Source organism: Astatotilapia calliptera, chromosome 4 (assembly GCF_964374335.1).
Source record: "Astatotilapia calliptera chromosome 4, fAstCal68.1, whole genome shotgun sequence".
NCBI lineage: Eukaryota > Metazoa > Chordata > Actinopteri > Cichliformes > Cichlidae > Astatotilapia > Astatotilapia calliptera.
In genome coordinates, this window is record NC_137425.1 from 15674010 (window position 1) to 15687772 (window position 13763).

Here is a 13763-nt window from a genome sequence, read left to right on the forward strand (position 1 = left end):
TCAGGTAAAGCTAAGACGGTACATGTCTGCAATGCTATTTTTAAATCAACAAAAGCTTTTTCTGCTTCTGGGGTCCATTGTATTTTGTCTTTTAATGCTAGGTCTTTACCATAAATGATGTTCTGTAGTGGCTGGGCCAGCAGTGCATACTCTGGAATCCAGCATCTACAGAAATTACACAGACCTAGATAACTCATCATTTGTTGTTTAGTAATTGGCTTTGGAGCATTTTGTACAGCTACTTTTCTGCTGTCTAACAGCTGTCTGCCTTGTCCTGTTAGTTTGTGGCCAAGGTATGTCACTTCCTGGCTCCACAACTGCAATTTATGCTGTGATACCTTATGGCCTTGCTCTGCGAGATGTTGCAAAACTGTCAGTGTGTTTGTTTTGCACTCATCCTGTGTATGGCCTGTAATCAATATATCATCTACATACAGCAAGAATTGCCCTGGAGCAGGGAGGGAGCAAGATGACATTGATTTTCTCAAAGCCTCTGCATAAAGAGTGGGGCTATTCTGGAATCCTTGAGGCAACCTTGTATAAGTATACTTTTGATTGTTAAAGGTGAATCCGAATAGCTTCTGTGAGTCAGGGTGTAGAGGCACAGAGAAGAAAGCATTGGACAAGTCTATTACAGAGAACCACTGTTCTTTTGGTGTTATTTGATTTAAAATTGTGTGTGGATTTGCAACCACCGGAGGTATTTGCTCTGTTACCTCGTTTATTGCTCTTAGATCATGAACTAGGCGATATTTTCCTGTATTAGCCTTTTTTACTGGAAAAATTGGTGTATTACACGTGGCTTCATTAGTTTTCACGAGAATACCTGCTTTTTGCATATCTGCTATGACTGGTCCAATTCCTTCTCTCGCCTCTGCACTCAAAGGATATTGTGGTTTCACAGGCCTATATGTGGTTGTAGTTTTCACCACTACTGGATCTGCTTCTTTTATTAGGCCTACATCCGTGGGTCCTTGAGACCATAATGTTTGTGGTAACTTTTCTAGTTCAGGATGTGTTTCAACTGTTAACACTTGTCATTCGTCTTGCTCTGTTGTGGCTAAATGTGTAGCCGGTGTGGCTGTCACCGGCCAACACAGCGTGAGTCTCATGCACCCTGTTCTACGGCCTTTTTGCCAGCCCTCACACTCTGTTTTGTCATATCTGTCCATTTCTACATTTCTCAGCACTGTGCCTAACTCAGACCAAGGCGTTTGGTCGTTGCATGCAACAGATACATGAGGGTTCAACATTTTATTTATGCGTTGCACTGCATCTGTCTGTAACACTGAGCATACTGCGTTGCCACTCTGTGTTACATACAGGTGTTGTAGGACTAGTTTTTGTGGTCCTAGTCTGTGCACTTGCTGATCATAAATTTTGTCTGGGCCTGGGACATGTTTATACCACAGGGTGTTGTGGTATGCTGCTGGGTCCTGCCTCTGTGAGTGTTCAGGTAAGTACACATTAGCCTTGGCTTCCAGAGGTTCAAGTTTTGGTAAATCTAAGGTCCAGTAATAATTTGGCTCACCTGAACCTTCACAAACAAAAATGTCTTCAGTTTGGCTCTGACTTTCAGAGAGTAGGAGTCTGGCTTGCATGCCACTTTCTTCAGGGATAACTCCTATTTTTAATTTTGCTAAAGCATCTCTTCCTAACAAATTTAATGGACAAGATGGGTCATAGATTTTTGCAGCCACGACCACTTTCTCTATGTGACATAAAGAGGGGAACGGTTAGCTGTTGCAATGTCACATGTCCTGAAGCTGATTTCACAATTAAAGTGTCTTTTGAGAAAGTTACATTTGGGACTTCTACTGTTAAGACAGATCTACACGCTCCTGTGTCACAAAGGAATTTTACTGGGACACCATTCACGTGTACTATAACTGTTGGCTTTGCTTCTGATCCTAGCAGTAGTTGTTCAATATTGTAAACTTCCCCTTCACTTGTTTCACTTCCTTCCTCTCGTGCTAGTCATTCATCACGGCGTCTGCGCCTGTCATCATCACTTTCTTGTTCCTGGCTTACACTTCTACAGTCTCGAGCAAAGTGCCCGTATTTACCACAGTTATAACATTGTATATCTCTTTTGTCTCTTCTTTGTCCTACTTTCTGCTTTCCCTTACGTGGCTTAAAACCTGCTGTGTGTTTTTGTTGTCCTGAGAAAGCTATAAAGCCTGTCTCTGGGTCAATCATGAAAACTCCTTCTGTTTTTTCTTTCTGTTTATACACTTTAACTGCATGCTCAGCATATTGCAGGGCGTCAGGCAGAGTGCCTGTGTTTTGTGTCACCCAGTGTTTGTCTACGTGTGTTTTTATTTTGGGCATTAGGCCATTCAAGAAGGCATTTTTTAATTGTTGTTGAAAAGCAGACTGTGGATTTGGATCGTGATTCAGTCCTGAATTTTGCCCGAAAACAGGACGTAAGCGATCCAGATAGTCTGATGCTGTCTCTCCTTCCTTTTGTTTGCACTCTCCTATTTTTCCATAATCTGGCCTTGGGGCTAAATTAATTTCTATTCTGCCGTACAAGTCATTCATTTGTTGATCTAACTGAGGAGTGTCTGGTCCTAGTACATCACCGTTTTGGTCGTTTCCTGTGTAGGCTCCTCTGACTCTAGGAAAACGTAAACCTAATAAATCTTGAAGAACTTGTTGCATTTCATGACCATTCAAACCCCAACCACGACGAATCAACTCTACTGCATGTCGCCACTGTTGAAAACCTTCATTAAGGGGTGGGACATCTTTTAGCACATTCTCTCTGTCCTTATGGGACCAGGGTCTGAATGCGTATATCAGAGGTTCTCCATCTATTGGTATGATTCCTTGGGCGTCTACGGGCCCACTGGGTTGCCCATACCTAGGATTTGATAAGGCAACCATTGGAAACTGACCTACAGTTCCTTCTTTTTTGTAGTGATTATGTTTAGTCATAAGATTAAGCTGATGTTTTGCCTCAGCATAGGGATCTGGAGCAAAAGGGTTGTGAGGAGAGATTACAGGAAGCGGTGACGCAGGAATTGGTGCAGCTGCTGCTGCTGCTGCTGTGTGTGTGGGCTGAGGAGCATAGGGAGGGGGTTTTTTTTCCTCTCCTGCAGCTCTCTGTTTATCTTTATTTTCTTGTTTTTGGGCACGTTTAGCACTGCGTTTATCATTTTCTGCCTCCCATGCTTTGAAAAGTCGCCATTCTGCTACACGTTTTGCTTTTTTCTTTTGACTTTTTTCCTCAAATAGTTCTTTTTGCAAAGCAGCTTTTAGAGCAGTTATTGACTCTTGATTGCATTTGCCTTGCCAGGCTGGACAATAAATTTTATGTGGATTTCTCCACCTATTTGCACTGACTTTTCCCGCATTTTGACAGTTTCTTTCAAGCTTTTCTTCATCTGCTGTTAATTTTACTTTAGTTTTAGTATTACCCATTTTGAACTAATTACGTCAGAACTGTGACACCTTCTTTGGCATGAAAAAGTGAGAATGGGTTTTCAATAACAGCCTTCTACTCTCTCGCTATCCGAGAGAGCGGTTATTGATTTTACGTGATGAAGCACAACCCTTTTTCCACTTTAACCAATACGTGAGTGTACACAGGAAAACAGTTTGAGAAGTGGTTCGGCCGCTTATTGGGTCGTAAAAACAACTCACTCCTCTATTTCAACACAAACAAAGCGCATTTTTATAATTTTTATTGAGATTTTCCATAGGCCTATTTCATGTAACCTTCAACCTGTTCCGTTGCAGCCACTCCTAGAGTGACCGGAACTCGTTCCGTTACAGCTGCTACCCAGAGCAACCGGAACTTTTAATAGCGATTTCTAGAATATCGCTCTTGCCTGTTGTCTCCTTAAGTCCCTCTCTGGACTATGAGATCTGTCGGCGCTCACCAGGCTTACACTATTTTAAAGGAAAATCTCAATATCAACGTATTTTAACGCTTGATGGAATGCAGTGTTTCATATTCACCTTACTGTGGCGCTGCGTTCTGAATTCGGTTCATCTGGTCCTGGCGCCGTGGGGCCTGTATAAGACGCTGACCGGAGGTCGAATTCACGCTCCCGGATTTTCTTTTGCTGTGCACAGACTCTTTTCCAGCGCAGGCGTCACGACATCAGGATCCGATGAAGACCGCTGTGGAAAACTAGACGTTAAAAATAACAGTCAGTTCTCCGGCTCGAAGGACCAATTAAATGTCAGTGGTAGACATTTGTTCAAACACAAGTAAGAGAAATGAGACAACTGCAGACCGACTCAGAGTGTAATTAGAAAACGTGCGCACGGGTGAATGTCTCTCTGAGAAGACACACACACCGAGCACAGGCTCGCTGCTTTATTTATAAGGCAAAAATGGGTTACATAGTACTTCCTCTTTTAACAGATGTTGACGAGAGGTTAAGCATTAAATCAACTTATCTGATCTTTCACACACTGGGATTAAAAATACAGAAGTATATCATGCTTTATCTGACATCACAGACATTATAGGAAAGAATGCATCATTATATCATGCTGTCAAAACATCTCAAACATTTCAGACACTTAAGTAAGGAATGCATTATGTTCTCTTTAACAATAAACTTGGTTAGCTGATTCTTCAACAATAGGCTTAGTTATGTGAAAATATATGAACACACGAAATATAAGGCACACTTGGTTAGAATATAAGGCCTACTTGATTATATTGTATTATAGAGATTTGGTTATAGTGTATAATGTAGAAAATCTCTTAACAAGAGTAGATTAAAAAATAGTCAATTTCATCAAAAAAAAGGATGTGTAAATACAGTAAATTATTTTTAGAGATTTTTGAGAAATAAACATAACCGCTGTTCATATGTGGCTTTATTACCTTATCATAGGCCAGAATTTAATATCTAAGTAGGATCCTTGTTTGAAACCATGCTGAACGTATTTACTGGGTCATGAAACATCGGTAAAGCAAACAACAGAAAAGAAGCTCATGTCAAAAACTTATGGCTAAGTTATAGTTAGGTTAGTTTGGCTAGGTTATAATTTAACTGTATCGTTAATTAAATTCCATGAAAATTTAAATAATTTCAGATTCTATTCTAGACATTGAAGAAAAAAGACAATCTGACATTTTAAATGAAATAAATCATCCTTTAAAAGACACACACAGCAATGTGGGAGAAAAACATCAATGCTGACTGCTACAAGTGCACAAATATGAAGTCAGCATGGTGCTGCAGTGAACGCATCAGTTCACACAATATTTCAGAAATACTATTTCATTCAAATGTCTTATATTGTTTCTTGGTCTTGTAAATTTATTTTTCTTCAGTCATTTGAAACAAAGTCCACACTGAATGCCGGCTGTGCATCTGTGGTCATGTGAAGCTACATTAATGTAACAGCATGCCAGAGTGTAAACACAGATATTTATCTTTTTTCCGTTTCATTAGGCATTTAAACCAAATACTAAAACACCCTGATACGACTCAGAGTCAGACTCAGAGTGCTATACATTTTATAGTCCACTTAGCATAAAGAACAAAACAATGCACGAACTGGTAATTAAAGCCCTTGAAGGAATAAATCATATACATTAAAATATTGTATTTTCAGAACAACTACATTATGTGACTGTTTGTGTGCAACTTACAGCTATAAGCACTTGATATAAAATATATGCATGCTAAAACATGACAGACAACAAAGGCAGAGTACTCAGGCACAGAAATGTTTTTACATGTTTTCAATTGAGCTTCTTGTGGCTTACATTTAACTACAGCTACTTATTCTTTCCTTCATCATAACAATCAGCTGTTGAAACTAATTATTTCGGCGAGTAGCAACAGTGACCAACAGAAACCAACAGTTTTGTGTGTTTTTGTGTGTGAATACATTCATGTGAATTTCCAAAGCTAATTGAAGGACAATCATGTGGTTAGCAGGTCACAGGTCGGGGCATGTTGTGTCATGCTTTAGCCCAGCGAGTGTTGCTTCTTCAGGTTCTCTGTGCGCTTCACCCTCTCCTCTGGGGTCTTTCTGTTCCAGCTCCTAAGAGAAAAACGTCACTGTGGTGACTTTAAATACGTCAAAAGCAGGGTGTGTCTGAAGACTGCTATTTTCATGAATATGCGATTCAGGCAATTTTTACAATCTGTACCAGTACAGACTCACCCCTGACGGTTAAGCTGTCCTGGGACAGAGGCATTTTGTCCTTGGCTTGGCTTCAAGACTCTAGGAAAGGAATAATGATTTTATCTAAACAACTTCTGCGGACAAAAATCTAGAAATTGATCTCTGCTTCTGTTCTATAAACACAAAATGAATTTAAAAAGTAATAAAATCCCACAGCTGTGTCTCACACTTGTTGGTAGTGGGGCTTTTTGGCTTCTGCTGCATCTTCCTAGTCTGTGCTGGAGATTCACCAACCCTAAAGAAGCACCACATACACCACTGATCACTGGATCTCAACAGCATGAACGTAAAACACGTGTTTTCATTTCTTGTCTTACTTCTTTTTCCTGTCCAGAGATCTCTGTGTGGCAGCAGAAAGAGCCACTCTCTCTTTGGGGCACTTGGCTTTCTCCTGTTGGAGTGAATGTAGTTTATAGTTTATTAAAAAAAACCAACTCAGAATACTGAAAAAGTCAAAGACAGTCACAAACCAATTTCTTACAATTGCTTTTGTGAGAAGGTGCTATATTACAAACAATGCATTAATAACAACAAGATAAGCCATGAGTGTCTGGATGAACCTTTCCAGACACAGAATACATGGCTTCATAAAACTTTCTCCAGTGTTTGAACAAACTAAAGCTTAGTTTATAAGCTCTAGAAGGACAGAGGGATATTTTCAGTGACAATAACGGTCACCTTCTCTTGATTAAATCTGGATACTTGATTATTTACTTGACTGTGTTCATGTTACCATGTCTCGTAGCTTCCTCTCCACACGGAGCAGTAATGTTAAGCGATCCTCCAAAGGCATTTCAAAGATGTCATGGATGTCATACAGGGCTGCACGTAACTAAGGGAACAACAAACAAGGAGAAACATGAATAAAGATGGCCTTCTGCTGGCTATAGAGGTTTAGTACACAGTCATACCTGGGCTCTAACTCTCTCCTGCAGGCCGAGATCTTGTGCTGTGTAGGTGCTTCTCTTCTGTAGAGCTTCAGTTTGAAATGAACGGATGAACTCCTGCGTATCCTTAAGGCACACATATAAATACAGAGAGAGAGTGCACAGTTAGACACACTCAGTCACTAACGTCATAATCTAAAATGAAACTTTCTTACACTCCTGTAACTCTTTTATTGTGTATGAAGGCATTTCATGCCTTCATACACATACACAATGAAAAGAAACAACAGCCCGCTTGCCACAATGACTACCGTCCAGTAGCACTGACTTCAATTGCGATGAAGTGTTTTGAAAGACTGATGAGAGATCACATCACTTCTTCACTTCCTGCCACCATCGACTCACTTCAGTTTGCTTACCGGACTAATCGTTCCACAGACGATGCCATATCTCACCTGCTCCACACATCCCTGAGTCACCTGGACACTGGCAGAGGGAATTATGTTAGGATGCTGTTCGTGGACTACAGTTCAGCATTCAACACAATAATTCCCTCTAAGCTTTTCACCAAGTTGACGGATCTAGGACTCAGCTCATCACTGTGTCAGTGGATCCTCAACTTCCTCAGACAGACCCCAATCAGTTAGAGTGGGAAAACAAGTCTCCCCCTCCATCTCACTCAGCACTGGAGTGCCTCAGGGCTGTGTTTTAAGCCCCCTGCTGTACTCACTGTACACTTATGACTGTGTAGCCACATCAGACACCACCTCCATTGTCACGTTTGCTGACGACACTGCTGTTGTGGGCCTGATCTTCGACAACATCGAGACAGCCTACCTGGAGGAGATTAGGAACCTGGAGACCTGGTGCCAGGAGAATAACCTCCTCCTAAACGTCAGCAAGACTAAGGAGCTGATCGTGGACTTCACTACAAAGCAGGCGAGGAATTACAAACCCCTCATCATCAGTGGCACGCCAGTGGAGAGAGTGGACAGTTTCCGATACCTGGGTGTCCACATCACTCAGGACCTGTCATGGTCCTGCCACATCAACACCCTGGTTAAGAAAGCCCGTCAGCGTCTCTTCTTCCTCAGAAGACTTAGAGACTTCCATCTGCCACTGAAGGTGCTCAAGAACTTTTACTCCTGCACCATCGAGAGTGTCCTGACGGCAAACATCTGCACCTGGTTTGGGAACAGCACCAAGCAGGACAGACGAGATCTGCAAAGAGTGGTGGGCTCAGCCGAACGCATCATTCAATCAGAGCTCCCTGACCTGCTGTCCATCTACACCAAGCAGTGCAAGTCCAAAGCTAGGAAGATTGTGTTGCACCGAGTTGAGAAACAGGAGGAGTCCCAGGAATTATTAGAAAAATATAGTTTCCATTTATTTAACCCCAAAAATTATATTTACAAGAGTAATAAATGTTGAGCTCATAAAAGAGGTCAAAGAAACAAAACTGAACTCAGGCAAAGAACTGCAACCTTAACAAACCAAATGACTGCCCAAACATACATAATTGACCTAAACATGAAATGACATACAAGGGTATATATAATGGCTGATCAGACCATTGTGACACATGAGGGGTAACAAACAAACACAATCATAAATCACAAACGATGCAGTACAATCTAGTTTGTTAATAAACTAAACACCAAAGAAGAAAATCAAAAACCCCATTAAACCCCAAACTCAAATATTTAATTAAATACAAATACTTTGTTTTTAAAGTAAAAAAAACACACATTCTCCCCTTCAGCAGGAAGTGGTGGTGTGGTCCAATTATCTTCCTTTGCATTTAATGGTTTCAAACCCTGGCTACCATCTTTTGTCCGGCAACGACTTTAGAGTGTGGCCACGGGTTTGGCCATCACAAAGATTATGATGGACCTCTCCCATCCCAACAATGGACTCTTCTCACTGTTGAGGTCTGGGAAGCGCTTCTGCTCCCCTAAGGCCAAAACAGAGAGAATGAGGAGGAGCTTCTTCCCCCAGGCTATTCGGGCCCTGAACCAGGTGTAGGACTGGACTCTCACACATATCACATCACCACACGCACCACCACACATTTCCTATAATCCTATAATTTCTATAATTTATAATCTTTATAATCTCTTCTGCTATTTGCACATTCTTTACTGTAAATTCCTAAGTTAATTTGTAAATTTTGTAGTAACCTGTAAATTGTAAATATTGTAAAACTTTTTTTCTGTCATTTAATGGTCGGGCATTGTACAGCTACAAGCATTTCACCCCCATGTCATACTGTGTATGGTTGTGTGTGTGTGACAAATAAAATTTGAATTTGAATTTGAATTTGAAAATGACCTTCACATGGTCCATGAAAACCTTGAAACCTCAATAAAAGTATTTGTATTTATTTTAGGTATAAGATGAAAACACTTTTTTTACAACCTTGGTCGTTTTAACCTGTTGCTAAAAGAAATACACATATCAGCAAAGTGAAAGAAATTATTAGTATTTTTGGGATAAACACGTTTCTTATTTGCATGAACAAAGAGCCGCTGTTGATATCCCAGAATAGGACGAGTACAAATCATTTGCACACACAATAATTCATTTGCATGCAAGATAAATGGTGGCTGTGATGGTTGTACAAGAGGTCATTTGTTTTGAGAAGAATTGGGTGTGGCTAGTCAAACTAGCGTGCAAATTACTTGTACCTACTCCAGGATATCTACAGCTTTTTCCCTATGCAAATAAGAAACCTGTTTATTATACTTAAAAAAAAAACCTTCTCGGGGTGCACTTTGCATCACTTTCTGGTATCTGCATTGCTTTCAACACTTTCTGTAACATATCTAACTCCACACATCTAAACTCAATTTGCTAAAAAAAAATTTTTATTTATTTTAAATCTACATGAATTAATAGAATTATCTGAGTAATCACACAGTGCTTCAGAAATTAACTGGAGTGTTTGGAGTTTGATTGTTGAGTTAAAAATGTAAATATTATACTAAGACACTAAATAAATGAGACTGTAGAAAAAACAACCCAGAATACGTCACCATGTGACCTGTGTCAGTGATGTGAGGGGACCATTCTTACATAGTGCAAAATACATATACTAGCAGAAGTTGTTGTAAGTGATTTTACTTTTTCTTGTTTATTATTATTATTTAATATATTATTATTTATTTTAAAAAGTTTTTTGTTTTCCTTTCTTTTTCTACTTAACCCCTTTAACTAATTTGAACTTTGACATACAGACAACAATGAACCGAGACAGTTTATACATTTAACAAACATCCAGTCCCTCTCATCAACTCATCATCAGACTCATTCACGCCTGTATTTTTTTTTTCTGTTTAATCTGAATCTTATTATTCTTTGTAATCCTGCTTATTGTCGGACTTCTCCTTTTGCCTGCTAACTTCATCCTCCATAACTGACCATTTTCGCATTAACTTTAAAAGCAGATGAGCACACACAAAAAATTTTTGTTCTGATGAATCTGTCCATATATGTAACTGCTCTACTGATCAATTTAAGGAGTTGAAAGGTCTAGTATATAAAGGAGGAATGGTTTAGCGGAAATTACAATTTATCTTTCAAGTTAGATTTTTGGTCATGGGTGATTTTGTGCAAAGAAAACTGACTGAATGGAAACTAAGTGAAAAAACAGAGACATTTGAAGGTGAATTGTTACATTTGTTTTGTTTAACATATTTCATTTATTGTGGGTACATATATATATATACTTATGTAATGCTAAATATGAAACATAAGAGCTACTAATAGAGCTTAATATGTTGTTCCGTACTATAACATGGTCAGCCTAAATGTTGTCCATGTTTAGAGAGTAAAATATCACTTGTGGATTTTATACTTAATGCTTACAGGTGAATTTGTTTTAGAAATATTATGGTGCGCTAATTACATTAAATTTCAATATGTCATTTTATGGTGGGTGTGATTTGTGGTTTAGCACCAGGTGAGGGGTGGAAAAGCGGGTTCAGGTTACAGCGACAGGGGAGGCTGAGAGAAAGAGCTGATGACTGCCACACCCTGGTTTAGTAGCTGCTGGGGCCTGAAAAGGAATGAACTGAGAGCGGAGTGAGAGAGCTGAGCCAGTGGGAGTTGAAGAGTGTGAAGCGAAGTGTGAACTGAATGAAAAGAATTACTGAAACGTGACGCAGAACTGTCTCCTTGTGTGTGTGCGTCATAACGGAGATCAGGAACAGAGTGATACAGTGGTGCCCAGCTTCCCGCTACGACATGTCAAACCCGCAGAACCTCCAGCCAGCTCAGGCACTGGCTCAAATGATGGCCAGCATAGCGGCCTTGCAGCAGGAGCAGGCGGCAGAGCACCAACGTCATCTGCAAGACCTGCAGGCCCTGACTGAGCAGCAGACGCAGGTGCTACAAAACTTTTTGGCTCAGTTTGGGGCCGCTGCGCATCCGCCCCCTCTAGACGGGCTGGAACTCTCCCCAGAAGACCATCATCGCCGCATGGAAGAAATATCGATGCCAGGGGAGGTAAGTGTCTCCCAAATAGTGACTTTCGATGTTTGTTTGTTTTTTTAACGTCTAATATTTTTAATTATATTATTAAATAGACTTTAGTCAAAGGGGTTATACATAAAATAAAGAAATGGTCTGCTTTCTAAGTACCTTGTTATGTGTATTTATACTCATAATTCATCAATCCAGTTCTTTTTGTTTATAGAAAGGTGCTGTTATATTTGGTATTTCTGCTGCGCTCTTTACTAGCTCTCTCTTGAAGAAAAAAATCCCGGATAAATCCCGGTTATATACCAGTTACTTTGCCAAAAATTGATTGCAACAGCTATTTTGTAGTGATGTCTCAGTCGCGAACGGAAGTGAACGATGCAAGCTGGCTCCTTATCCGGTCGTTAAGTCTGACGTCACTAGCTGTGTCTGGGCCTAAACTCCACTGCAGGTCCATATATCAAACGATCACTATGGCATTACTGAGAGTTGAAAAACTGTCTAAAGTCTTTCATCTTTAATAAAATGATCAGCGTTCTGCTCTACCAGGTGTAACAATTGAGTTTAACATCCAGGCATCCATGAAAACGGAATTTATGACATTTAACGGAGTTAGAAGTTAGCAGGAAGTAAGGTGGATTCTGTTCATCTGAATGTAGCGTTTTCAGTGGGAGAAACGTTTTGTCACTCATCCAAGTGATTTGAATTTAGATGTGTAGAGTTAGAAATGCTACAGAAAGTGTTGAAATTAATGCAGATACCAGAGAGTTAAATCAAGTGGCACATACCAAGGTTTTTTTTTGTTGTTTGTTTGGGGTTTCTTTAGAATAAAGAAGTTCAGTCAGGAGAACAACTGAGATAATCCATCCACAATACGAGGTTAGTCATTCATATACTGCTGCATGGGCTGGGCTGTAGTTACATCCTAAGGTTTTAAAAACTGAGCTTAAATAAATGATTAGCGGTAATAAAAGCCGAGGGAGGTCAACAGTGATCACTGACTGTTTTAGGAGCTTTTTGAGATTAAATAGAAGAAAATACAAAACATTAAACATGTTAACAACACAAAAGCCATATTAAACGCAGACTACTTTAGGCCCGGAATTAGGATTCGTCACGTCATCACTTGACGACCGGATTGGGAGCCATGGGTTTTTTTTTCTTTCTCTCACCCTCTCTCTCTCGCACTTTTTTTCCGCTTCACTCCGCACGCGAGCCTTGTGCTTTGCGCTGGGAAGAGAGGGGAGGGGTGGTAGTTACACTCTCAGTAGCACAGCAACAGAGCAGGAGGGAGAGAGAGAAAGAGAGCCATGGACAACAATGTCACATTAGAAAAGTATAGTAATGATCCACAACTATTTTCAGTTGCGGATGATAAAGGATTCAGAAAGTTTATTCATGCAGGCCCAAGTTGAAATGTAAATAGTTGGTTTTTGTATTATATGATTTATTTATTACATTTTATGTGGAGTGAATGAATAAAAGTATATTTACGGTGGCTGCTAGAGACAAAGCACATACAAACCCCGAAGCATGTACAAACTCCAAAACACGTACAAACTCCAAAACACGTACAAACTCCAAAACACGTACAAACTCCAAAACACGTGCAAACTCCAAAACGCGCAGTGTTGAGCTTTTGTTACCTAGTGGCTACACAAGCCAGCAAGTACCAACAACTGGATTTGGTGTGTGGTAGTAAAAGGTAAATGAACATTTTTTTTAAATTATTTGAATACATATGAGTGCTTGTGTATAAATACATAAACAATACACATATGCTTTCAGTTGTGTAATTTAAGTGATCTAGGTAGCTCTATTTTTGAAGTTCAGTTAACGCTAGAAATGTGTTTTGGAGTTTGTACATGCTTTGTCTCTAGAGGCCACCGTGTATATTTATATATAAACATATATAAATAAAACCACTTTTGTTTTGTTTTTTTACATTAGTAATTCCTTTTGTGCATAATTTTATATTGTTGTTAATAATAAATTAATTAAAGCAACAAAACAACCTGAAGAGCCGGTTGGGAGCCAAAAGAGTTGGTTCTCTAAAAAGAGCCAGAAATCCCATCACAACTACTTTGTGATAGGAATGATCTCTAAATTAATATTCTTTGTAAAAGATATGATTGACCTATTTTTGACCAATTTCAAGTCAACAAGTCATTTATAACAGCTTAAATTCAGTGCCAAGGTAGTTATCCCCGACAAAATTTGTTTTCCCTGGAT

General features: G+C 39.7%; 1 protein-coding gene and 1 pseudogene across 3 annotated transcripts in view; one reads left to right on the forward strand and one right to left on the reverse strand.

Annotated features, from left to right (window-relative positions):
• The window catches only part of ccp110 (centriolar coiled-coil protein 110), a 664638-nt gene that overhangs the window by 353079 nt on the left and 297796 nt on the right, over nucleotides 1-13763 (reverse strand). The window contains exons 11-14 of one of the 2 annotated variants that reach the window (XM_080300274.1): nucleotides 6483-6556; nucleotides 6335-6400; nucleotides 6145-6204; nucleotides 5914-6021 (exon numbers count right to left, since the gene is read on the reverse strand). In XM_080300274.1, coding sequence (XP_080156400.1) covers nucleotides 5946-6021; nucleotides 6145-6204; nucleotides 6335-6400; nucleotides 6483-6556 — 276 coding nt within the window. In that variant the 3' untranslated portion in view covers nucleotides 5914-5945. Of the gene's footprint in view, nucleotides 1-5913; nucleotides 6022-6144; nucleotides 6205-6334; nucleotides 6401-6482; nucleotides 6557-13763 lie in introns of those variants that run through there. The other variant, XM_080300275.1, reaches the window with a different exon arrangement.
• The window catches only part of LOC145428256 (nuclear GTPase SLIP-GC-like), a 34260-nt pseudogene continuing 31604 nt past the window's right edge, over nucleotides 11108-13763 (forward strand). Inside the window, exon 1 of the transcript XR_013908512.1 lies at nucleotides 11108-11558. The product of XR_013908512.1 is annotated as a nuclear GTPase SLIP-GC-like (transcript). The remainder of the gene's footprint in view (nucleotides 11559-13763) is intronic.